The sequence below is a fragment of the Grammomys surdaster genome, unplaced genomic scaffold (assembly GCF_004785775.1).
Source record: "Grammomys surdaster isolate TR1022 unplaced genomic scaffold, NIH_TR_1.0 169, whole genome shotgun sequence".
NCBI classification, from domain to species: Eukaryota; Metazoa; Chordata; class Mammalia; order Rodentia; family Muridae; genus Grammomys; species Grammomys surdaster.
Window position 1 is genome coordinate 10,633,630 of NW_021604617.1, and position 27,116 is coordinate 10,660,745.

The 27,116-nt window shown below is 43.6% G+C and overlaps 1 protein-coding gene across 4 annotated transcripts in view; it reads left to right on the forward strand.

The window, feature by feature from the left end:
• Nucleotides 1-27,116, forward strand: part of Runx2 (RUNX family transcription factor 2) — a 206,565-nt gene that overhangs the window by 57,371 nt on the left and 122,078 nt on the right. For 2 of the 4 annotated variants that reach the window (XM_028766543.1, XM_028766544.1), the window contains exon 1: nucleotides 20,678-21,496. In XM_028766543.1, coding sequence (XP_028622376.1) covers nucleotides 21,104-21,496 — 393 coding nt within the window. In that variant the 5' untranslated portion in view covers nucleotides 20,678-21,103. Of the gene's footprint in view, nucleotides 1-20,677; nucleotides 21,497-27,116 lie in introns of those variants that run through there. The other 2 variants (XM_028766545.1, XM_028766542.1) reach the window with 2 other exon arrangements.

Here is a 27,116-nt window from a genome sequence, read left to right on the forward strand (position 1 = left end):
CTCCATCCCCTCCTCCACCCCCTCCTCCACCCCCTCTTCCACCCCTCTTCCACCCCTCCTCCATCTCTCTACCAGTGCTATCTATAGTTATGGCACACTTCTCTCTCCAGTGAATGGTCCCCCCTCCCCAACGGTAATCTGCTCATCAGCTGACATTTAGCTGTTCCTTAAAAGATACAGGAAAATACAATGGACTTAGATCTCTAGTCCTGATGTATGCAAAATCCTCTGCCCTTTACCAGATGTCTTCTAATCCCCAGGACTTAATGGAACTTTGGTTGCCTCTAATTTTTGATTCCTAACTCCACTAAACCGGAAGTTACATTGTATCATATTATCCCTTAGAATTGTGAGACAAGCAGTCTATATTTGCGAGCTGGGATGTGTTTTAAGTGTGTCTGTGTAGAACATGAATGGATTTTTTTTTGTCACTCTTCGTTAACACAATGACAGCAAGCCACATAGCATTTACTCTGAGAATATGTATTGGCGGTAGGCAAACACCATACCGTTTTCCAGGAGGTATCCAAGGGGGATCCTGCAACCAATGTGCAGACATTGATGGGGGAGACCACGCATCTTTTTGCGTGTAGAATCTACCCCACTCCCCTTCTTATAATTTTAACATACCACTTGCAGAAGGGCTTGTGTGTGGTAAGCTTTATTTACGGGAAGGAGGAATGAAGAATTTCAGTGAAACAGCACCAACTTCTCAAGATGAAACACTAATGCAAACCTGTGTTCGTACAGAGCCTGTGGTGATTACATGGCTGTGTGTGTGCAGTCAAAACAACCTCCGGGGCTGGACAGATGGCTCAGTGCTTAAGAGTGCTTGTTGCTCTTGCAGGGAACCCTAGTTTGGTTCTTGCATCAAAATGCATGGCTCACAACAGCCTGGAACTCCAGGTCCAGGGGTTCAAACATCCTCTTTTGGCCTCCAGAGATACCATGTAGGTGTTCATATACACAGAGGCATGCTCATACACTTATACATGCACACACACACACACACACACGATGATGAAGAAGTAGATGATGATGATAAACAGCATACAACTTCATAATTTGCTTGACATTTTCCTAATAAGATGCTAGAAAAACATAGGAACAAAAATAAATCCCTTGAGCCTCTGCCGAGCATCCAGAGTTCCTCACCACAGTCTCTCCTATTCTGGATTATCTTCTGGCACAGAATCTCTGCTGCAATTTCCCTTCATTTATTTCTAATGGAAAGTGATTCGTGATGTGTTGTCTTCTCACCACACCGCCTTTGAGTCTTCACTCAGGGTGTTTGAGGTCCTTTCAACCAGTTAAAACCTCCTTAAGTTGCAAGAAGAAGAATCATCCTACAATACATTTATACAGTCCTTGTCTTGATACAGTCCCTCATAATCTAGGCTGCCCTTAACCTCACAGTGTAGCCAAGGATGAACTTGAGCTCTCATCCCCCTGCCTCCGTCTCTCACGTGTGGGGATTCCAGGTGTGTGCCACCATGCCCGGCTCCACACCCACACATTCTTTAACGATTCAAGTAGTGTTGTGTGTATACAATTCACTCACTATCCACGAGGCATGGTAGAAAAAGTAGGGGGCACTCAGAGCTCAAAGTACTTGGTTTAAGTCGTGGCTGTCCCACTGACTGTGTGGCCTTGTAACTTCTCAGAGACCATTTCCAAGTTACCTAATATGAAAAAGAGGTACGATTTTAAATCATTTCTGTAAGAATTAAATTGGATAATATGAGCTTAAAAAAACCCACCTATATCCAGTAATTGAATAACTGGGTAATGAAAAAAGAACGGAACTTGTTTACATGACTGGATTGGGACTGACTGGTGGGGGTCCCTGACTTTCTGACTAAGGCTCAATAGACACTGTAAGGAGCCTAATATGGAAACTGACACCCACGTCTCCTCTCCCCATGTTCACATGTGGGCCTGGTGTTCAACGCTGTTAAACAAGATCTAGTTTACATGACTCTGGTGACTTCTTCTGAACTCATCTGGCACACAGAAAGCTCCTATCTCCCACCCAGTGATCCTAAGAATGTCCAGGCTTCTACCGACTTTAACGCTAGGTGTTAGTACTGTGGGTTCTAGCGGTCATTTGGGGAGCTGAAAGCAATGTTTCACTTAGCATCCTGTTACAGTACAAGAAACAAATGCGTGGGCTAATGGCGCCCTTAGAGTCTGGAGTCGTCATTCTTGGGAATGTTCATCTACTGCTCTTCAAGCTTTTGTTGCCCACTGAAGTCTCTCTCTTTTTTTTTTAACCACTTCACTTTCTGAAAATAATGTAAACATCTCTTATCCTCTCTGACTCGCCTACTTCCTTATTTGATGCTGGTATAAACAGACATGTTAAAATAAAGCATTGCCTTGACTACTGGCAAATCTTGCAGACAGTCTCATACCGATCTTGAGGTTTCAAAAGTCCGCATGACTTTTGAAAGATGTCAGTGTCGGAAGGTCTCTCAGAGAAACTCATCTGAAGCTCATATTTAAACAAAAAATGAAAGCAATTCCAAAGACCCCCAGAGACGCCGTTATTTTAGTTGGTATATATTAATTAGTACCTCATGTGTTTCTCAATTGCTCCTGTAGAAGTTCTATAGAACATGTTATAAAATGCCAAAACCTCAGTTATAAAAGTCTTTTAAAATCTAGGATATGACAATTATTTCTTAAATAGCTACTTAATAATTCCTTTTTTTTGGTAAATGCTAGAGAACTGGACACTTTAATAACAATACAATTTAAAGGAGTAATCCGTATTCACAGCATATGTTTCTTCCTAAATTTATAAGGTTCATATGCGTGCTGGGAATACAGCTTATCCTAGTACACATAAGGTCCCAGGTTCAATCCCCAGCACACTAGGTAAGTAGACAAAGCTCAAGGACTCGGTTAGAGTAACTGATGACAAAGAGCACCTTTTGTCATTTCGTTAAGTCTACCATTAACACAAAAATGGGGTTGGGGATTTTTATATTTATCTTCAGCAGCTAGTCAATTCTGATTAACCATAGCTTCTTTGTCATTTTAACCCCGCTGACCAGTGGTGAGGGTTCATGCCAGTAGCTAGATACATTCGCTGTGCCTGATTATCTTATCACATTGGAGTCAGGCTCATAGATATGGATGTCCACTGTTTTGAGCATTAGGTGTTCAGGGCAAACAGAACATTGAGGATCTTACTGAGCTGACAGCCTCCTTGTGAGAGGAAAGAGGAAGGGAGGGGATAGATTATAAACAAATAAATAACCTCAGGTAAATATACAACAAATGGTGAACCCTTAGAGAGATGGAGAGATTCCAAGACAGTAGAGGCTCTGATGTGGGCCATGGAGATACAGTTGCTACTTTACCAACATAGTCTGTGGAAACTCACCGAGACAGTGACTTTTTTTAAATGGTGGAGAGAGAGCCAGGTGAGTATACTGGACCAAAGTAGGACATGCCAGCATGAAATCCCACTTCCTGGAAATTCTCTCTTCCTCTGAAATGTCTCTGTTTTTTTTTGCTACGTCTCCACATTCTCTTAAAGAACATAGAGTTTCTCTAGGGAATAACTGTGTAATTGAAGTACCCATTCAATGTTTCCTATAAATTCTGTTATATTTAATATATAATTTCTATAAAACAGCATTTTTTTAAAAAAAAATATTTATTTGTGTGTGCCTTGGCACCCCTGAGGAGGTCGGAGAAAATCTTTTGGGCCTTAGCTGTCTCTCTCTCTCTCCTTCGACCATGTGGATTCTGGGGCTTGAAGGCAGCTCCTCAGGCCGGGTGCTGAGTGTCTTTACTCACTAAGCTATATTACAGGAGTCATTGTTTTAAAAGCCCATGATTCAAGGGCTGGAGAGATGGTTCAGTGGCCAGCACTCACAAGGTAACATCAGTTCTAATGGATCTGATACCTTCTTCGGGCATTCACGGGCACTACATGCACACAGTTTCACATGCCATACATGTAGGCATCCATACACATCTAAAACAAACAAATCTGAAAGAAAAAAAAAAGACTTCAAAATATCTGATTTAGAAGCTTTAAGCATAGTCAGACGGTTGGTGAGGATGATTACTGCCAAGTGCCAGACCTCTTCCACTACCCTTTAAAGAAACCTCCTACTTAGTAACATTCATCCTTTGTCTACCAGCCCCTGGCTAATAGTAACTTACCTTTTGTCTCCATGGACATCCCTGTTACATGGGCTATGCTGGCTCTTTTGTTTTGTTTGTTGTTTGGTTGTTTGAGGGAATCCTTATTGAGAAAACGTCTCCATTTAGACTGGTCTATGGATATTTTCTTGATTATGATTGACGTGAGAGGGTTCCACTCACTGTGGGCATGCCCACATGCCATGCCCAGACGGTGTCAGGAAGCAGGCTGAGCAAGCCACTGAGCAGCGCTCCTCCATGGCTTCTGCTTCAGTTCCTGCCTCCAGGCTCCTGCCTGGAAGTCTCGCCCTGACTTTCTTTGATGATAGGCTGTGGTGTGGAAGTGTAAGCAAACTAAACCCTTTACTTCTCAAGATACTTTTGGTCAAAGTGTTTTTATCACAGCAATAAAAGGACATGGACATTTATTATAAATGAATACAAATGATAGGTAGTCTTTTGTGTCCGGCTTCTTCTTTTAAATATAATGTTTTAAAAGAATTATATAATTTTTAATTATGTGTTGGTGTCTTAGTCAATGTTCTGTTGCCATGAAAAGACACCTTGACCATGGCAACTTTTACAAAGGGAAGCATTTGATTCGGGTTTGCTTACAGTTCAGAGGTTTAGTCCGTTGTTATTGCGGCAGGAAGTCTGGCAGCATACAGGCAGACATGGTGATGGAGAAGGAGCTTGAAACTACTACATTTGGATTCTCAGGCAGCAGGAAGAGCAAAAGCTACTGGGCCTGGCTTGGGCTTCTGAGATCCCAAAGCCCACCTCCAGCGATACACCCAATCCAACAAGGCCATACCCACTCCATGACCACACCCAATCCAACAAGGCCACACCCACTCCATGACCACACCCAATCCAACAAGGCCATACCCACTCCATGACCACACCCACTCCAACAAGGCCACACCTTCTAATCTCTTTCAAGTAGTATCACTTCCCAATGAGGAAGAATTCAACTACTTGAGCCTATGGGGGCCATTTCTATTTAAGCTACTACAGTTTGTGTATCTGTGTGTGGGTATAGGCATGTGAGCGCAGTTGCCCACGGAGGCCAAAGGTGTTGAATCCTCTTGAACTGGAGTTATAAGATATCCTGTGGGTTCTGAGAACAACACTTGTGTCCTTTACAAGAGCAGCCAGTGCTCTTAACCACTGAGACATCTTTCCCATCCCACTATGTTTTCGAAACTCGACTGTGACGCAGTATTTACCAATAGTTCATGCCTTTTGATGTCGTTGCATGAATGTTCTTTGGATGAATATAACAGAGTTTTAATTTATTCTCTGGTTGACTGTTTCCCACATTTTGCTTATTATGAATATCTACAAACAAGGTACAAGGTTTTAAAAAAATCTTTTGAAGACTATCATGCATATATATCTACATAACTTGCACCCTCCCTCCTTCTATCTCCTCCCATGCACTCCCGATTCATGATCTCCTCTTCTTTAATCATACACACACACACACACACATATATATATATATACATATATATATATAATGTGAATTTGTATATATATGAAAATATATACATAACATATATACAAGTATATTTACAAATATATATGTATATATGTGTATGTATTAATATATACAAATATATATCACATATATATACAAGTACATATATCACAGCAATTAGAAAGACATAGATATTTATTATAAATGGATACAAATGATGTAGTCTTTTGTGTCTGGCTTCTTTTATTAATGTAATATTTTTAAAAATTTATTTCATTTCTAATTATGTGTATGTGTCCACATATACAAATTAGACAAATACACATGATTTATATACGTATATAAACATACATATTCATACATATACATGTGTGTATATATACATATACACTATATATTATATATGAATTTGCATACATGCACATATGCATGCCTGCGTATGTAAAGCTCACAAAGTTCATGCAGTACTGCTTATATGGGAGCATAAGCTTTCTTTTCTCATGATCATGCACATAGACATTGACCCATGTGCTGTATGCTAATTTTAAGTTTAGCTTTTTAAGAAGATACAAAACTGCCTGCCACGGTGGCTGTACTGTTTTATGTTTCCAGCAGAAATATAGGAAGATTCCAGTTTCTCCGTATCTTTGCCAAAATTTTTTAACATCCATCTTCACTGATTATAGATGCAGCATTTCTTTTCCAAAATGCATGGGTTGGGAACTATTTGAGATGTGGGGATATTTGTAAATATAATAGGATAAGTTAGAGATGGGTCTCAACTATACGCATGACATTCCCCTATGCCTAATATATATGCACACACACACACACACACACACACACACACACACAGGTCCTGAATGTAAATATCTGTGCTACTTTTAGTGTGCCTGTGTTTGACTGTTTTATCATGTGAGGTCAGGTGTAAAATCTTCTACTCACAGTGGTAGAGGATTTCAGAGTTTTTAATGTCTTATTGAAGATGCTCAATTTCTGTGGCCATCATAATAATTTTAAAGTGATGTCTCAGTTTAAGTTTGATATGTATTGGTCTAACGACTGACATGGTAAGCACCTTTTCACATGCTGAGTGGCCTTTTGAGTTTCCTCTTTGGAGACATGCCCACGCAGATTCTTTGCCCAGTTTTAAATTGGATTATCTTTTTGCCGTTGAGTTGGAAGAGGTCTTTTTATATATTCTTGATACTACATGTTCTTCATAGCAGCCTTTGAAACGCAACTATTTTAAAGCTTGAAATCTGATTTATTTTTGTTTAGTTATTTGTAGTTTGCGTTTGAATCTAAACACCCAAACCACTGTCTAGTTCATAGAGATCCAAAACTGAGCCTGCTGCTTTTGAGACTTACCGCTCTGTTTCTTTCTGCTTTGACCTTTGTTTCATTTCGAGTTACTTTTTGCATATGATATAAAGTAGGTGTCTGATGCTTTTTTTTTCATACCCTAACCCCAGTCTGTGTTGATATCCGTGTTGCTGTTTGTCAGTCTTCCCTTCCTCTTTCAGGAAACTACATTCCCAGCTTCCTTGTCAAATGACTCCCATGGGAGCCTTCATTTATGGCTTCATTTTATTCTTTTTTCTCTCTTTTAGTTAATCTTTCTCAGTCTTCCTTTTTCCTTCCTTCCTTCATTTCTTCCTCCCTCCCTCCCTCTGTCACCACTCCTTCCCCACCTCTTTCTCCTTGGGGTCAAACCCAGAATTTTCCAAAATACTAGAGAAATGTTTAACACTGAGCTACGTACCCAACCTCTCTGTACATGTGATTTTAACAGAGGTTTAATCAGTGTTGAAATAAGGGTTTCCGAGTCAGCTGGGTCTGGGGGAGAAGCCGAGGCTCTCTGCCTACCTCATCTGCAGAGACCATAACCAGCAGTCAATGTGTTGCCTCCCTGGGTCACACTGCACTAGATATCTCTGTGTTTCCTCGGGTGGTCCCATCACGCTCCTGGCTCCTAGACAGCCTTGCCTTCTGAGGTGTAGTTAGAATACTACTGCATCCTGACGTTTCTATAGCCCCAGATTGGGAGCATTCCAGCTGTTGCTAGCCATTGTTGCTTATGGCCCCTATTGACGACTCAGTTATGCATAATCTTTAACTCTTGCGTTTAATTCTTTCTGCTTAAAAGGAACCCGGGAATGTTTCTGCTTTCCCACTAGACTTGAGTGATAAAACATCTAATATGTTATATCACATGTTTAAATAGTTGTAAAGAGTGTTATTTACAGTTCATTGTAATAATTGACACTTAAAACAGATGTATCTTTCCTTCAGATCTATTGTGTGCCAGGTAAATACCACAGGGAACAGAGGTCTTTAAGTCACTTTCATCCACTAAGAAAGTGTATGAACAAGATCTTTGTCACTCATAAAGTTTACCTTCCTTATTTTTAATGCCACTTTTATTAAATTTTTGTCATAACATATTTTAATATATATTTTATGCCTTAAGTATTTAATTAATAATACCTGACTATTTCTCAGAAGAAAAGAAAGGTATATAAATTGGAATTGTACCTTGTTAACTGTCTTAGGTTATATAAGTTTTGATTAAAATATTCCTGAGGGTTGGGCATAGAGGCACACACCTTTAATTCAAGCACTCAGGAGGCAGAGGCAGGGGGATATCTGTGTATCCAAGCCCAGCCTGCTTTACAGAGTTGTAGTCAGTGAAAAGCCTGAGTTCATGCCACCACACACAGAAAGCTGGCTGTGATGGTGGGCACCTTTCATTTTAGGGGTGGGAAGACAGGAGTAGGATTGTCCCTGGGACTCTCTGGCCAAGCAGTCTTGCTCAGTCAGAGAGCTCCAGGTTCAGTTAGAAATTATGTCTCAAGAAAACAAGGCAGAGAGACATAAAAGGAGACACCTGGCCTTGACCTCTGACCTCTATTTACATCTCCACACGTATATGAACACATACATATGACATCACACACATTTTACAAAAGCATTCACAATTTGCCTTCTATTACTATTGCTGCAGTTATAATTAATAAAAAATATAAGTGAGTTATACTTTCTGACAAATATTTGTTGTGACGATTTAGGCCTTTGGAGTACGTGTCTTTGAAGGCATTAAGTGAAGTGGTGCATTCGGTCCTTTGATTAATACAGGCTTTGTGTGGCAGCCAGGAGATAGCGTTTAATCTTTTTAAGAATTGTAGGTGTGAGCACTGCTTACGTTATATCCTCCTCCTTCTCCCTCTCCAACTTTTCCTGTACCCCTTAATTCCCTTCCGGGTTCATGGCCTCTTCTTTAATTGTTTCACAGTCACACACACACACACACTACGTCTGGTGTGTGCAAAGTGTGTGTGTGATTGTGTGTGTGATGTGTGTGTGATTGTGTGTATGACATGTATATGATGTGTGTGTTTAATGTGTAAGAGTTTGTGTGTGCATATGCACATGTGTGAGTGTGTAGTGTATGGTACACATATAAATGTGTGTGACTGTGTTCGTTCAAGTGTGTGATGTGTGTGTGAGTGTGTGTGTCTGGAAAGTGACTATGGAGGTTTAATGTTGACTTCAAGTGTCTTTATCATAGTTCATCTTACTTTTTTACACAGGTCTCATGCTGAACCTAGAGTTTGACATTTGTCTAGGCTAGCTGGCCACCAAAGCCCCAGGACCCTTTGTGTCTCTGCTCCCTGAGTACTAGGATTCCCACGTTGGTGCCTCGATTTTATGTGGGTGCTGGGATTTATCTCAGTTCATGTTTGCACGAAAAGCACTTAAACTGTGGAGCCATCTCCCCTGCCCAGGCCTCCTTAGGTGATGGGTGGATGCTATGAAACTGTGTAAGAGTTTAAAGCCATGCAATGCGATAGCATTCAGCCTCTTAAGGGAGAGCATGGATGCTCATGCCGAGAGCAGATTGAGATTGAAATGGACACAAATGAATAGCGAGATACGTTTCATATCTATGACAGTTGAGACTCAAGAGGATAAAGACCTGATTGAAGGCAGTGGCAATGGAGAAAATAGACATAAGGAATGATAAAGCATTAGCAGAATGCAGGGACAGGCCAAAATAGAAAACGGTGATTAGTACATCTCAAGTCCCAAGTTTCTACCTACATAGGTATATTCATGCAGTCAACTAATATAAATTGATCACATAGTATCTGCTAGGCTTTCTGCTTCTGATCAGGGCTATCTAGGGCTAGCCCATTCCCCGACTCCTGTAGACACTGTAAACTTCCTGTTCATGCAATAGAGCTGGAGCATCTTGGACCTCAGTAGTCTAAGTTATCTATATTTGAACCAAAAAAAAAAAAAGCATGGCACCTCTCACTGTAGAAGCCCCAATCCTAAACACTGATGGCAAAGGTAAGAACTGTGTCCTAAGCTTCAGGGACATAAATGTCTCTCTTATCTTTTTCCCACTAAACAGTGAATTGGACACAGTGGGCACTTTGGTGTTAAGGGACTTATAGAATCTTCACACAGAAACTTCTCTGAGGCTGTAGCATGTGCCAGTCTAGGGCCCAGTTCAGGGTTTTACTGTGAGCCACACAGCTAGATTCCCCAAGTTGTAGCCACATCGGTTCTCCTAGGATGTGCTCTATAGAAACAGACTCCCCCAACAAACCGGGGGTCTTGTTGCCTGTGAGTTCAAAGGAAGGAGAGCAACTCCAACAGATCCACTCCAACAGAAACCTTCTGAAAATCAACTCTCTCCCCTCCATGACTACCAATTCTATATTCTCTGAGGGAAAAGTTCAGAAAACCTGTTAGCACTTATTAAATTTATCAAGGCCACGTATGTTTTTCATATGATAGAATAATTTCAAAGGTGGAGTGAGGTGAATTTATTTTTCTCTCCTTGCACAAGCATTCAGAATGACCAATAGACTGTTTAGATGGATGTCCTTCACTTCTTCCTCTTCGTGACAAGTGCAAAACAACTCTCCAGGTATTTTCTTCCAGTTTCATCATTTTAACATGGACAGTCAAAAGGTGACAGTTCTAAGAGAGTCTGGCTTTAGACTGAAGCGTTTGTGCCAGATCTCTCTCTGGAGGAAAATTTTAGGGTTGCATTTGTAACTGCTAGCAAGGCGAAGTTGAACATTGAAAGCCTTTCCATTTTCCAAGGCTGACTATATGCTATGTTGTGCAGCTCACGGGTCCTGGTGCTGATAACTCTCTCATTAGTCTATTTTCCATGGTTCTAGTTGGATCCGAGCTGCCTTTGGAAGAATTTTTAGTTTTCGGGGAGATCAGGATAAAACTGTGAATGACATGACTGTTAAATTCTAACACCTCCATCAGGTTACCCAACAGGGTTACGGGTACACTATAACCACTTTAGTGAGGTTAAACACCAGGGGGTTAGGTCGGAAACAGGAGAAGAAAAATACTAGATTCAATGAAACTACTAGATGCAGTCTATACTTTCAGTAGCCATGAGAATAATAAATTTTAAGCAGAATAAATCAGGCTGATTCTGGAAAAGTTCCTTGAATCTGACACAATTGTGGGAAGTCTTACATAAAGATCATAAGGTCCCCATACGCAATTTTATATCTGGAGGCTTGAGTTGTGGGTAACTCATTGCGTGTGTGGGTCTTACAATCTGGACCATCAAAAAGCAGTCTTTACCTACTGAGCTATCTCTAACCACCCTTAATCTAATATTCTTAAAAATCAATTTTGATACCATAAAATCCCATGATGAACAAAGTATGAAAATTTGAAGCAAAGTGGGAATCTAAACCTTAATTTTACACCTCTCCTTCCTCCTAAAACCAGCTTTACCAAGAGAACCTCTCCTGACCGTGGTGAGGAGGCTGTTGGGTTACAACATGGGCAAGGACTAGGGTGTGGCTTCTCAAGGCAGCCTCAATAATTTTCCTCTCATGAAGATGCACACAAGTGAGAATCATGCTACCAGAACCAAGCAACTGATGTAAACATCCCAACCAAATATGCCACAGTAGTTTACAGACAGGGATGGCTGTCTATTTACATGGTATCCCCTTACAGACAGTGATGCCACTTTAATGTTCTAACTCAAACCCCTCCCACTTTGATGTTGTTAAGTTAGCATTAAACAAACAAAACACTCAGTATACTTCAAAGGCCTTAAACTTTCTTTAGAAGCAATAATTAAATAAACCCTTAAACATTGCTTTTCTGTTTTTCTCATGGACATTGAAGATGTATGAGATATATTAAAAGATTACAGAAAAGTGGCAATATTCAATCCATTTATTTTGTTTAGTCCCATGCTATGTTGGCTTTATTTTCTTTATTTTCATAACTCTTTTATTTAATTATTTGTTTTATGTATATAAGTATACACCAGACACACCAGAAGAGGGCATTGTGTTCCATTACATTTGGTTGTGAGCCACCGTGTGGTTGCTGGGAATTGAACTCAGGACCTCTGGAAGAGCAGTCAGTGCTCTTAACCGCTGAGCCATCTCTCCAGTCCCTGACTTTATTTTCTAATCGAGTCATAGCCTTGCCCAGTCCTTAGCACAGCTGCACACAGGCAACATGTGCCTACACTGACTCCTCTTTTCCTTGGAACCTAACATTGTGCCTTTCTGATCCTTTGAGATATCTTTCTCTGCCACTGGCTCTTGGTCAGATCTGGACACAGGTCATCTATGGACTTTTTGCCTGTGATTTTATTTGTGTATTTTTTTAAAAACATTTTTTATTTTATTTTATTTTTGAGAGTTTCATATGTGAGTACTGCAACAGCACTCCCACCCTTCCCGCCCTCCTCTGATTCCTCCCATGCCCACCCACTCCTAAATTCATAGTCTCCATATCTTTAATGCTTATAGTCACACAAATATTCAGCTACCTGTATATACACATATACATCCAACTGTCTCCACTTACGATTGCCCATAATTATCATTATCACAGGGGCTCTAGGATTTTATGAAATATAGAAAGAGAACTCCAGAAGAAACACCGAGTAGTTTCACTTTGTGTTTTAAGGCATCCATCTTTTGTCTCTCTCTGAATCTTCATCTCTTAAACATGTGTATCTTCTAACTACGCTTCTCTATAAGGTAGAGGTAAATCATCTAATAGACATAATATAGTGCTGAAAGTGCTCATCATACGACCCAAAGCGGTAATCCAAGTGGAAACCAGAGTGGCTGAGGACGTGTGGGGGAGCCAGCACATGAAAGCCTCGGTGTATCCAAGTCCAGTGAAGAGAGACCACAGAATAATTTGAGCCAGAAAAGTTTAAAAAATTACTGATTATAGAAAGGGATTGGAGTAATACGGAATCGACTTGATAAAGGTAAATGAAATCTAAAGAACACAGAAAGTAGGGACTGGAGGGATGACTTAACTGTTAAGGCATTTTCAGAGAACCAAGGTTTGATTTCTAGCACCAATATGGCAGCCTATGCTGCCTGTAACTCTAGTTCCTCGGTATCTGATGCCCTCTGCTGGCCACTGTGGGCACTGCCGGCAGCTAGCATACTTCCATAAAGGCAAAACATTCATATGCATAGCTTAATCTTAATAAAAATACAAAACGAAAGGTCAAACAGCAACAACACCAACACACAGAGAGAGACAGAGACAGAGACAGACAGACAGACAGACAGACAGACAGACAGAGCTAAGCCTAATGGCAAAGGCCCACAATTCCTCTCCGGAGGTTGAGACAGGAGGACCTCAAATTCTGGGCCTGACTGGGTTACAGAGAGAATTCAAGGTTAGCCTGGGTAACTTATCAAGACCCTGTCTAATAAATAAGTAAATAAAAATAGGGAAAAGAACTGAGAATACAGTCCAATGAAGTAGTAATGACTGGGGGCCAAAGTTCAATCCTCAGGACTGAGAACAAGCAAGAGAAGGATAATAGACCACATCTCCTATTCTCAGGGAAACCAAGGAAGAATCCTTGTCTCTGTGAGTGCAAAGCTAAGATCCAGACCCTCCATAGTTTAGAATAGTGGAAGATGGAAAGGTTGTCTCCAGGCATCTGGACAAAGCTATTCTTTGGAGGAATATTGTTATGGACAACCAAGATGGGAGGGTCTATAGTGTGGGGTAGGGTGGGGTGGAGCTGGCTGCTAACTGCTTTTGGTTGATATGTGCTGCTTGCACCCAGCAAAACTGGACAAGCTAGCTTTGCTGTAGTTCTTGGGTCTGGAGTAATTCTCTCCCTTTCTCTTTCGTGTGTGTGTGTGTGTGTGTGTGTGTGTGTGGTGTGTGTCACACGCATACTGCTACATGTGTTATACCACAGATACTTGCTGTAGACACAAGAGAACCAGAACAAAAATTCTTTCTTCCTGCAATGTCTCTTCCTTATCCACTTCTGATGACTCAGCGGATCACCGTCAGCTAGTAAAGAGAAATAGTTAATGGGTCCCAGATCCATTTCCACACAACTGTAAAATGGGTGAATTTTGAGCCGAGAGGCACAAAGTTGGTAACTAAAACATGCAAGGGAAAACACTAGTTCTGGGAGCAGAATCTCCATTAGGAATGCGATTGGGAGAAAGGCCTGCCCATTTAAAAAAAAAAAAAAAAGGTAAAATTACCGTATTTTAATTAACTCACAAATACACCATCACAACTGGCCTAATCACAGCTGGCCTATGGAAGCCATTCAAACACTTGCTTAGTCCTGATCTGACCATTAAAACTGTGTGTCAGGATAATCACTAAGTGTTGGAGGAGATGACAGCACCAATGTTTATGGTGCTATAAACCAATCCTAGCTATCTAACTCCAGAGAAGCTCAGGTGGAAACTTGGTAGGCAGTCTCTGAGGGTGAGACCTTGCAACACAGAACACCACTGGTAGCAACGGACTGCTTGCGGACAATCAGCTGGTAGAAAGAGTCGGACTCTTGACACTCGGTTTATTTTTCTACTTCTCTCGGTTGTAATAGGAATTTCAGACATGGTGAAAATGGTACGCTTTGTACTTTGTTATTTGGACCAAAGATGTCACTGTTTCCATTTCTCCCATTGTTTGAGAATGATACGTGATCCACTCTTAGGTCTATCCACTCTTAGGTCTAAAAGGAGGTCTTGGCACCTTGGGCAGAGCGCTTAGACTTGAACAGCACTGTCTTTGGTGAGTTTAGGGTAAGAAGAGAGCGTTTGATAAGATGATTGGATTCCTACAGGAAACCTTTAACTTTAGGGGTCTCACATGTTTCATCACAGACCCCTGTAAACTTTTTAAATAGAACATTCCACTGTTGACCATTGCTACCGCCACAGTCAGTCAACACCTAAATGGCAGGGGTTAATTAAGGAAAATTAATTCCACTTCTCTAAACCCTGGAAAAATGAAGTAAGGCTAATTTTTAGAATCTTTGTCTTTGGGTGACAAGGATATTATTTAGGAAGTTGGTATTTTAGTCAGACAAAATACAAGTCCCCTTTAAGGGCATAAAGATTCTATGGGGGCTCTGACAATGCAGTTCTGAGGGATCATATGGCAAGCATCACCCATTTTATGACAACACTGTACCCTTATGAGTGCCTGAAAATGACCCATGGGAATGTTAACTAGAACAACAAGGAGAGGTTTATGATGCTAAGCCCTCCGCTACAAGCATTTCATCTCTTTTTACAACCATGCAAATTATTATAGGTCCACTGACAACAGAAAAAATTTACTAGGCTTAAAACAAATCAGGCAGCATTTAACTGTCTAAAATTAAAATGGAAAAACATGTCAGAAGGCCTCGGAATCACGGGAGTTCTTGAGCTGTCTTGAAAGTGTGTGTAGGACTTGTGAACACCCTGCACAGCAGAAAATTCTTGGTATGTCCATGTGTGTCTCTTGTGGAGCTATGGATGAAGAGGGCGTAATGAACCTAGTAAATCCTACCTGTGCTGGCAAGGTTGCTCAGTGGTTAGAATGCTTACTGTGGGCTGGAAGGATGGTTTCAATAGTTAACAGCACTGACTGCTCTTCCAGAAGACTTTGATTTAATTCCAAGTACTCACACAGCAGCTCACCACCATCTGTAACTCCAGTTGCCAGGGAGACCCTCTTCTAGCTTCTGAAGATACCAGGCACTCAAGTGTTGCAAAACAGATATGCAGACAAAACACCCATCTATACAAAATGAATATGTAAAAAATTTTTAAAGTTCTCACCATGCAAGAGAGAGGATATATGCCTGGGGATCCCCGGGTTCAAATTGGCTCGTGGGTTTGAGAGTAATCCAGGATGATTCCCCCAACATCAACTGAGGGCCTCTCCATGCATATCCATGCACACGCAGCCACACGGTTTACCCATGAATGTGCAAACTCACACACACATTAGCATGGACATCACAGCACGTAGGCCAGTCAAAAAGGAGTCTTTAGGCCAGATTTTTTAGTCCATGGGCTCTGTTAGAACTGTTGGTTGGGTGAGAGTACTGATCTTCCAGGATAGCCTCGTACAATCAAAGCCCAAAGAAAACTCTCTAAAGATCTTTTTGCTTTCAATACCCCCCTCCCGCCCGCCACACACACATTCACAGGAGCAGAGAGCTCACGGTGGTCACAATTTCCCATTGGCTATCCTACTTTATTAGCTGGTTCACTGAAAAGTATTTTAAGATTTTATAGGGCCTTTCTTCACTTTTCATCATGAAAAAAAAAAACCCCGAGTATATAAAATAATGTGGAAGGAGTTAGAATGGGAAAGCAAGGGGAGAGGAGAGAGAGAGAGAGAGAGAGAGAGAGAGAGAGAGAGGGGGGGAGGGGAGGGGGGGGGGGGGGAGGGGAGGGGAGAGGAGAGGAGAGGAGAGGAGAGGAGAGAGAGGGTTCTTTGGAGTGTTAGAGTTGCCAGGTATCATCACAATACAATTATATTAAACATTTAGGAGGGGCTATGCTTGTACCTTTCACAGTAGTCAATTTTTCAGAAAAAAATGTATTTTTTTAAGTTCTGTAATACACAGCTGAAATGAAGAATATCTGTGACAAGGAATCCAGTGGGTATTTTTTTTTAGAAGTGTGCGTGTATGTTTGTGTATATGTGTGTGTGCGCGCGCACACATGCACTCGTGCATGTGAGTATGTATGTGTTTGTGTGTATAGGGTGTATGTTTAGGGTGTGTTATAGGGTGTGTTTATAGGGTATGTGTACATGAGCAGGATGTGTGTGACTTTATAGGATGTGTGCGTAGGGTATGTGTGTGTATAGGGTGTGTGTGTATGTGTAGGGGGTGTGTATATAGGGTGTGTGTGTATGTGTAGGGGGTGTGAGTATAGGATGTGTGCGTGTTGTATATGTGGGTACACGCATGCCTGTGATGACCAGAGGGCAACCTCTAGCGTGATCCGTCACATGGACTCCACCCTGTCCTCTGGGACAGGCTCTTACTGGCCTGGGGCCCCTTGAGTCAGCTAGGCTGTCTAGGCAGCAAGTCGCAGGGATTAGCTTGTCTTGCCTTCCCAGCACTAGAGTTCAGACATCATCTTATTCTGATTTGGGGGTGGGTGGGGCTTAGACGTGGGCTTCAGGACCGCATGCTCCTACCTTAAACACTTTACTGAAAGAGCTGTGTTCTCAGTCAGTCCTTTGGTTAGAATATTTTCAAGAAGAAGAAAAAAAATCTCAGTTGAGACCAAGCATTTCACAGCAGCAGTAAGGACACATTCGCCAAAGCCCCGCGTTTTTCCTATGTCTGTGCTGCTAGGGGAAGTTTGAGGGAAGGGGCTGTGGAAATGTTTCCTACTTGAAGTTCAGCGCGCAGAGCCAAGACCACGCCAGTTCCAGCCGAGAGCGGAGCGCTCTTGAAAGCAGACTGACTGAACTCCACTGTGCCAGATACCTGAGCCGTTGTTAGGGCACTCAGTGGAAAATTTCATTTCCACATTATAAATAACTGTAGGATATTTTAAGGGATCCAAGACTGCGAACTTCCAAGAGCTGCTTACATTAGTTCTACTGAGATGTTTAATGGAGGGAGGGTGCCCAGGAAGGCTATAAAGCTGAATTACCGGATATAATTAATTAAAATAAATAATCTCACCATTGATTAAATTGTCCTTAAAATCCCCAACCATTGAGGCCTGCATGTCTCATTATTCATCAAGTAAAAAAAAAGGGGGGGGGGCGATGGGAGATGGTGGTGATAATTGAACAGCAATGGCGGGAAAGCAAAGGTCCCCAAGACAGGATTTCTTAGATTCAAAGAACTATAGAATTTCCTGTTGGAAAAAGCCCCACTCTGGGAGCCCCTGTTTGAAACAGGCCATTTCTCAGTTCTGTCAGTTTGTGGAAGTTCCTTGTTCTGTGGGTTTCCTGGGAGGGGGGACGAAATACCCTCTTCCAGCCACTTTCTAACCTCTTTGACTACAGACACTATCCATTTCTGGTGACTCCCTCCTCTTCTGCAGCCCCCCCACACACTTAAAATGAAGAACGATGAAAACAAGCCATCTCGGTTGGCTCTCCCAGTAAGAGGGGTATGTATGTAACTGTGTCATGACGTCAGGGTATGAATTTGTGAGGATGCAAGTTAGCGTGGGTGCAGTTTCTCTCTCAGATGAGTTAGGAAGCCTGGCTTCCTTTTCTAGGCTGGCGTTTATGGCTGGGGAGATTAGCGCGGTGAGGCAGAATTCAGGCTTAGAGCTCTCCCCTGTGATCAAAAAGATAATTTAAAGTAGCACCCTTAGGAGACAGCTCAGTAACTCGCTGCACCTGTAGTGTATATTGGAATAAATGGCTCCAGTGGTCCCGGGACCAGACCGGAGCGCTAGGGACATGGAGGCTACCAGCTAAGAGGAAGTCGGGTGGTGGTGGTGGTGGTGGGGTGAGTGTCACAGCTAGTGGTGCACAGTTGCTTTTCAGTGGCATAGAGGAGAAGGTGGTGGAAGAAGAGGGAGTCTTAGAGGCGCAGGGAGGTGGCTGAGGGGAAGATTGGTGGAAGAATCCGGAAAGAGAGCAAGCAAGAGACAAGGAAAGGCCGACGACGTGGGGTGGGGGCATAGTTGTAAGTGGAGCGAGCAGAAAGTAGTGGCAGAAACAGTGACTCAAAGGGGAAGGGCGCAGGAGCGCTCCTCAGTATCATCCCTACGCCCCGTGAGAGGGCTTGCAGTCACACCCATCCCTGTCCTCTATCCCCAGAGCACCTCTCAGGCACAGGAACACAGGTCCCCAGGTCATCTGAGCACAGAAATCCTCTCTTTGTACTCGCCAGGCTGAAGTCTCGCAGAGGCACAACCAACCTCTTCTGCGCCCCGGGTACCTTTTCTGGGCCCTGCGGGTGCGGGGTAAGGAGACTCAGGGAAGCTCGGCTGAGCCTCAAAAACAGATAGGGAGGGTCGTGACAGGTCTCTTGTAGAACTTGGGAGGCTTTTGCACCCAGCACTAAAAGCACCAATTAATGGTACTGCAGATCCTTAAATAAGGCGGATGGTGAAAACAGGTTACTCAGCTATCCCTCTTCTTCAGTCCTCTAAGGGGACGACTCCAATTTTTCATTGATTTCACCAAATCGCAGTTGTGTCAACTACCTTGTTAGGAATCACCGGGACTTTGGTAAATGATTCTATTCGGAAGCTTTGGACATTTTAAAATAATCGGTTAAACAAGACAAGTAACAGAACATCGCGCGAGAGGTGAGCCGCCCGATATTGCTTCTGCCTGGTTCTTGGGGTGTAGCAGCCTCCGGCGGATTTCCCGGCTTCTGTGGGCGCCGCACGTTGTTTGATTTGTTTTGAAGGCTCAGAATTTGAGGCTGGTCGGAGACACCCACGTGCTTCTGACTCCCATCAGCGTAATGATCGCCTTAGCTTGAGTCGTGTCTATATAAACCGCAAAAACCTAATCATTAGAAATCCCAGCCTCCAAAAACCACATTTTAGGTAAAAAACTGCTGCTTTTCCCCCGCACTCCTTCATCTCTCAACCACAACGTTTTGGGGATTCCAAAACCACCTCCCCCCATAACGCCGGGAAACAAATACATAAATAAATAATTACGGAACCATTTTTTACTTTTTATTTTTATTCCCCTAAAGTGGGGGAGCGGCTAGGAAGACAGTTAAAGACACTAGACTTAGTCTGAGATGAAGACTGAACTTAAAAAGATTGGTAAATTAACGGATAACCGCTGTGTATCCCCCGTCTCTCAGCAAGCGTTTTTTTGCAGCTTACATTATTTTAATTACCAAGCTGACATTTTTCAGTTCTTAAAAAAAAAGCCCATCCTTATTCTCCAGTAATGACAAGAAGGAATATATAAGAAAAGTATGCAGACATCTGTTAGAATTTCTAAAACTATTTTGACAAGCCCTCCTGTCACCCATTTTTTGGTGTCACCTAAGGAGGAAAAACCTACCCCCGAAGCCTGTAAAAACCTGCCCCCCGCCCCAGCCAATGTGGGGTGGGGTTGAGGTGGGGGAGGGTGAAGAGTACTCAGAAGTCAACGCGGAGACTTGAGAATTTTCCTTCCTCCTCTCCTGAAGTTACGACGAAAAATTAACGCCAGCAGGAGCAGCCTGAGGCTCTCCCGGCTTCTCAGCTTCAGCATCGTCAGACCGAGAAGGGGTTCTTGGTCCTTAGGGTGAAGGGGGAGCCGAGGACGCAGGCGGCGGTGTCCTAGGCGGGGACCGCCTCCCTCCAGCTTCGGGCGCCGAGCGCAGCGTGCGGGCGCTTCAGGCGGCCGGCGGGCGGCGGCAGCGGCTGCGATCCGCAGGCTCCAGATCTGTCGCCCCGAGATCCGCTCTTCCCCCACCCCCTACTTACCTCCCGGCACCTTGAAACCGGAGGGGGACCCGGGGCACTTTGCAAAGAGCAGGAGGGAAGAGGCCGCGAGGTAGACGGCGGCGAGTGAGAGGGCGAGCGGAGAAGCTGAGGAAGGAAGAACTCCGCGGCCGGAGGATTCGGAGCGCGCAGCCGGCGCGGGGAGCGCGCAGCGGCCTCGGAGGAGGAGGAGGAGGAGGCGGCCTGGGCAGGCGACGGCGCCGCGACTTGGGCAGCGGCGCTCGGCTTGGCGGTGGCAGACAGCGAGGGGTCACACGCACCCCCGAAATGGACTGCTGAACCTGCGGGGGCTCCACTACCGAACTGGAACCCGGAGCGGGGCGCCAGCACACCCAGGACACAGTGCCCCAAGGGGCCCCCCCACTGCAAGCTGCTAACTTCAAGTTCCTTGCCTCGGCTGGGACAAACACGCCCCCGCGTCCCGCTCGTAGCAGCCACCGCCGGAGGCTCCCAAGCCTCCCGGTGGAGATCCGCGCCTCTCGGGTGTCCCCACCCGCCACCCCGACTGTGCCCGGGTCGCCAGCCGCCGGCCCCCAGCAGACTCCGCCCGGCACTCGGCTTCCTCGAACTTGATTTCTCACCTCCTCTGTCCCGTCACCTCCATCCTCTTTCCCCCCCCCGTCTCGCCTCCACCCCCTCGATTTCCTCCTCCTCGCCCCCCATTTCCACCCTCCTCCCCCTCCCCCGGCCACTTCGCTAACTTGTGGCTGTTGTGATGCGTATTCCCGTAGATCCGAGCACCAGCCGGCGCTTCAGCCCCCCCTCCAGCAGCCTGCAGCCCGGCAAGATGAGCGACGTGAGCCCGGTGGTGGCTGCGCAGCAGCAGCAGCAACAGCAGCAACAGCAGCAGCAGCAGCAGCAGCAGCAACAGCAGCAGCAACAGCAGCAGCAGCAGCAGGAGGCGGCCGCAGCAGCAGCAGCGGCAGCGGCGGCGGCAGCGGCGGCGGCGGCAGTGCCCCGGTTGAGGCCGCCGCACGACAACCGCACCATGGTGGAGATCATCGCGGACCACCCGGCCGAACTGGTCCGCACCGACAGTCCCAACTTCCTGTGCTCCGTGCTGCCCTCGCACTGGCGGTGCAACAAGACCCTGCCCGTGGCCTTCAAGGTAAGAGACTGGTCACCCCCAGCCCCTGGCCGGGCCCTGTGGAACCTTCCCGCTGTGGTCTCGGTACCCATGGGTGCCCTCCAAGACTCCAGCCTCGGTGACCCCACTCAGGGGACTGAGGTGGCCCTGATCTACTTACCCCGCAGCGGTGACCGCCAGCAGATGCCCCCTCTCACCTGTGTGCCCACTACCATCTCAGCCTAGGTTCCCTCGCTGGTTCTTTGCTTCGTCTCCCAGGCACGATTCTTACCTCTTCCCCCTCGCTGTGGCTCCTGGGCCCTAGGCGCCCCGAGGTGCCCACTGTGAGCTGCAAACTTCCTCCAGCCCCCTTTCCCCGGGGGTCCCCGCACTCCTCCCGGGCATCCCGGCCTCCTTTCTCCGGGATTCCGTGCGCTCTTTCCCGCCTTCCCCCGCAGCTGCAGGCCGCTACCCTGAGCTAGGCGTCCCTTTCCCGGATTGGGTGCCATTTGGCCGATCCTGGGCTTGGCCGGGATACCCGCGGGGTGCCAGCACGGCAGGGCGCTTGCGCCTGGGGCCGGATGAGGTGCCAGTCGCAGCACGTAGGTTGAGGGTGCTCAGTAAACTTGGGGATGGACGCGGGAGAGCAGGGACGGATGGGGACATTCGCGCCCTCCTTGGCCCGTTACATGGAGGAAGGCGGGGCCGCCGGGGTCTCGGCTTCTATCGAGGCCGGGCAGCTGCGGGGTTGGGACGCTGGATCCCCGAGTGCGGGGGTGAGCGTCAGGAAAGGGAGCAAAGCTTAGGCTGCCTCTTCCAGCCTCACTCCTCCTGGGAGGAGAAGGGAATCCTATGGAGCAACTTCAGTTGGTCAGAATGCAACAGAGGTGAAAACTTTATTTGCCTTGAAAGAGCCAGAAAACAACCCCCACCCCCATGTCCCTTCTGCTTGGGGAGGTGGGTGGGTGGCTCGCGCCAGAGGCTTGGGCTCCAAGGTGCCCGAGGCCTCCTTCGCCCGAGTCCATTAGCTTGACAAAACCGATAGCGGTGGGAGTTACACGCAGCCGCCGACAGGTTGAAAGTGTGCGGGTCCCCAGTTTCTATAATGCAGTCTGGGCTTCCGGAGCCATGAAAGATCCCCTCCCACCACCCAGCCCCAGAAGAGACTGTGCTGGACGGATGTCCATTCTCACTGGTCCGGACGCTAGGGATCGAGCTGGGGGAGCCAGCAAGAGAGATGAGTCCATAGGTACATCCAGTTTTAGTGGGTGAGCCTGGGACCCAGTTCTCTATAGAGCAGGTTAAGAATGGTCTTGAAAGAGAGTGAGAAAGAGAGAGAGAGGAAAGAAAAAAAAAAGGCGGAATTGTGCCAGTTCCTTCATCTCGGACTTCAGTGCCAAACTCCCACGGGCCCCTTGCATTTCCCAGTGGTTGATCACCCGGTACCCCACGCAGCAATTCAGATTCCATGTGTGGGTGGAGCGACAAGAGGGGCCCAGGTCAATTAGGGCAGTTATCTCTTTAGGTCTCCTATCTGAACAGAAATCTGAATGGATTATTATGGAAGGGGTGTGTGTGGCTCTGTAGCGGCCAGTTTCCTTTTGCAGTTGGATCAAGCAGTGGTCCTAAAAGGATACACGTCGGGTTTCTCCTTTTTGAGAGCATCCATTTTGGCGATTAATGTTTTCTTTCTTGTGATGTGAAGGGCTCAGATATAGGGGAAATCGTAGAAAAGGATGTCTCCATTGAGAGGTATCTTTTACAATGTTTATCAGCCAAGGGCCCAGAATTTTCTAAGTACCCTTTGTGAGGGTAGACATTATTTTAACAATAAAAGCAAAACTTTTCCCAAACCTGGATAAAAATAGGGGGAAATACAAGTAAGTAGATATTTTGTATAATGCAAGGGCATACATTAAGGTGTAAAAGGATTAATTCAATGTCTGGTGTTCTGTGTACTCTTCTGATACTGAATGTGCTCAGGTTATAACTGTCATGAACTGGTCATCTTAAATGGTGCGTTGATTTTTGAGTACAAGTCTTCTGCAGCGAAAGAATCTGGGTGTAAAGACGGGATGGGATTCAGTCTGAGCATTTTTTGGATTTGGAACCTAGATTTTCTAACTAGTTTCTAAAACGATGTTGAAAGTGAATTTCTTTCTTTGTTGTTAAGCCTTCTAATCACAGTGTGCATTTTCTCCTTAAACAGTAAACAGACCATTGGTAACATAGGGCTTATTACAATATTAAAATTTGTAATAAATCGAGTTAAAAGATCATTGAAACACACCACAATAGTTTCATCTCTCTGCTTAAAAAATATGGATATCTGGAGGTTCAGATTTTTTGACAGCAACTTTTATAATTTCCATTTCAACAATGTAACAACAGCCTTTTCAAAATAACTTGCTTTGGGAATAAAGTCACAAGCATAGCAGGCTTCTTATCCTCTCTCAACATAATCAAATACATCTGCACTGAGAAAATACTATGAAGAAGTCCCTCTTTCAAACTTGGTGACAGAAATTTGGCTATCATATCCAGAGCTATGTACAAAATAAGTTATGGTATTGTCAGGTGGAAAGCAGAGAGTTAAGTGCTCTGAAAAAACTGCCCCCCCCACTGAGAGAAAAATATTGTTGAGAAATCTAGTGTTCAAATCAATACAATATTTATTGAACCTATATTTTAGATTTGTGACACAAAGTTCACTGCAGTGAACAAGAAATGAATTCAGTAGTCTGTTCTGATATCTGATAAATTAGTACTTCACCATGATATTGAAAATGGATTATATTAAAAAGTACAGAATCTATTGGTATTGTTTATGTAATATAATTTGGGGGCTTTAAAAGAGGCCTTGTTTCATTTATAATGGACATGTCAAATATACAAAACAACTACTGGTCTTCACGGAAAGTTATTTATTACCATTGCACTTTTACCAAAGTTCTGTAGTTTTGAAACAGTCGGTCCTTCCAGGTGTCAAGGAAATGGAAATAAATATTTTTAACATTTCTTTCAGGTGTATCTCACTAAAACCTTAAAATAGTTTAGGCCTACTATTCGAGGATACTAAGGCTCTTTCTGTCACGGATGATTTTAGGGCCAGGATGCAGCAATTTGCAAATTCAGCTCAGTAGTTGATGGTTGGCCTGGTAGAGTGTATAGAATGCGTTAACCCTGCATCTACTAGCGCCCTTTGAGTTAGAGGCCTGTCAGCATCATCACTGTGAAGCCTGGTGTTCAGGGTTCATAATAAAGTTGCCTTAAATAGCTTCAAGCTGAAACATTACGTTGACATCCAGATGTATATCTTAAAAGTCAAAGTCGTACAGGCCCATATCACTGTTTTAGGTTAGATCATATATGTTCACCGATATCACATTCTTTCTAGTAATGTTAAAGAGAAACGGCGTGTCTACATGCATGATCGAATACTCATAGTTAATTTTGTATTTTTTTATTTTGCATTTTTAACATCATCTTTCAGTGTTGCTGAGGTTTTCAAATGATTCCATTTCTATTTGAGGAGGGCTTGTTGGCAATTACTGGCTATTTTTCTTTCTTTTTGTTATTTTGTCTTTTTATTTTTTTTCAGAGCTGAGGACCAAACCCAGGGCCTTGTGCTTGCTAGGCAAGTGCTCTACCACTGAGCTAAATCCTCAACCCCTATTTTTCTTACTTTAAAAGCAAGTTTGCAACGTATACATAACTGAGTGTTAGTGGTTTGTATCTTTCTCAAGTGTTTAATGATCAGACTTTGTATCTTTAAAACAATCTAATTATAGCTTAAGAAGGGAAGACATTATTAAGCTTGTCAAATCTTTATTAAGCCTAATGCAAACTGTTTTTGCAAAATTATGTCAATCATAGTACATCAGGTTATGAAGACAGGGCACGTTGTTTTTGTAAAACTCACTTAAAGGGAAATATTGTGAAATATTGTATATATATATGTATCTTATTAGTAAGTTAGAATACATTTTGAATAGAACATATATATTTTTTAAACTTTGAAACATTTATATTTGAGGGGGTGTGGTAACTCTGTTTCTTTGTATTTTCACCTTTAGTATCACTGCTGTGTATTTTCGGAGTTCTAGGATAGCTACTGTTAGATGATCTAAGCCACTGTCATTCATCACCTACAGATTGCTGGCTTAAACTGAAAAAAGTTTTCGTCAACTTTTTTGTTGGACATATTAAATTGTTTTGAGGCGATACATTGTACCTGTTTTTCTTTTAGAATTCAGTTGGCTCCCTCCCCTCCAGTTTAGGAAGCCTTCTTGGATGAAATTCTAAAACCACACTATAGTATTTTGTTGAAATATTTCTATAGTTTACTTGAAAAGCATAATTTTGTTTTTGCTTCTTGCAGTTACTGAGTAGCCTCTTTCATTTTTACAAAGAAAGATACAATCAGATTCTATCTTGCAAATAATTATATTTTATTTTACTGCACCTGCATTATGCCAACAGAATGTTAATCTGTCAGAGTAATTGATTAGCTCAGACAGAGCTGCTGTCCATGGAAATGTCATGGGCAATTTTCAACTTCCAGTCTGGTAAGACCACAGGAACAGGGGGTTAAGTTAAGTTTGCTATCGCTCCTTGTTCAGAAGGAGGCCCAGATTCAGTCAGAATGAGACTCAGACAAAATCTCAACATCACTAGAGTTAACTACTCTTTAACTTCGTTTTGTACAAACTACACATTGTGTGGTTTAAACGCTGGTTACAGCGGGGTGAGCTAAATAAAGCAAATTCTTTCTCAATTCTGAGGCGGCAGAACAGAAAGTGACTTCTCTCTTCTCTTGCTTTTCTTGACTTTGTAATTGTTATATTTTAAGAACACCTAGAAATGTAATTATTATGAGTTCATCATGAATTATTCTTTGCCGAACAGTACTTCATGTTGGTTAACATGGGAAAAAATTTCAGTTCATATCTCGGCCTAACTAGTCAAAGAACGATCTCTCTCTCTCTCTCTCTCTCTCTCTCTCTCTCTCTCTCTCTCTCTCTCTCTCTCTCGGTTGTTCTTTTTGCTTTTTAGAATGTTTTTCCATTACTTGGGTTTGATACAGATAAAATGTGTAAAAATTTCCTCATTCCTTGGTTTTCTTTTAGATAAACATGGTTGAGAATATTCAAAGGAAACTTCAGTTCCAGACATCTACTTAGAAAGTCTCAAATATGTAATTATACTTCTGACTGATATAAAGTTAAATACAGTACTCCCCCTCCCAAGAGACACCACTTTTCCTCAGAAACAACACTGGTCAGTCTGGTCTGGTACAATGAACAGCAGAAATTCAGTATATTTTAATCATTGGACTAGAGTTCAGCCTTTATCATAAGGATTGTCACTATGTGTGTTGACATATTCTCCAGGTCCAGTTCTAAGCTTCATAGGATGTGCACACAACTGTCTGTTTTGCTAAATATGATATACAAAGCAAACCCATATTTAATATGATTATTATTACGCTGCTTTAATAAAGTGGACTTACATATTTCACTCTTAGGAATCTTTTCTTTCACATTTTCCCTTATTGAGTCAGTTTTGTTCTCTTTTGACACCAAAAATAATAGTCCATTATGTTAAAAAAAACGTAGTAAAATAATAATGTCCCAAGCTTTTGAAAATCTTTACACTGAGG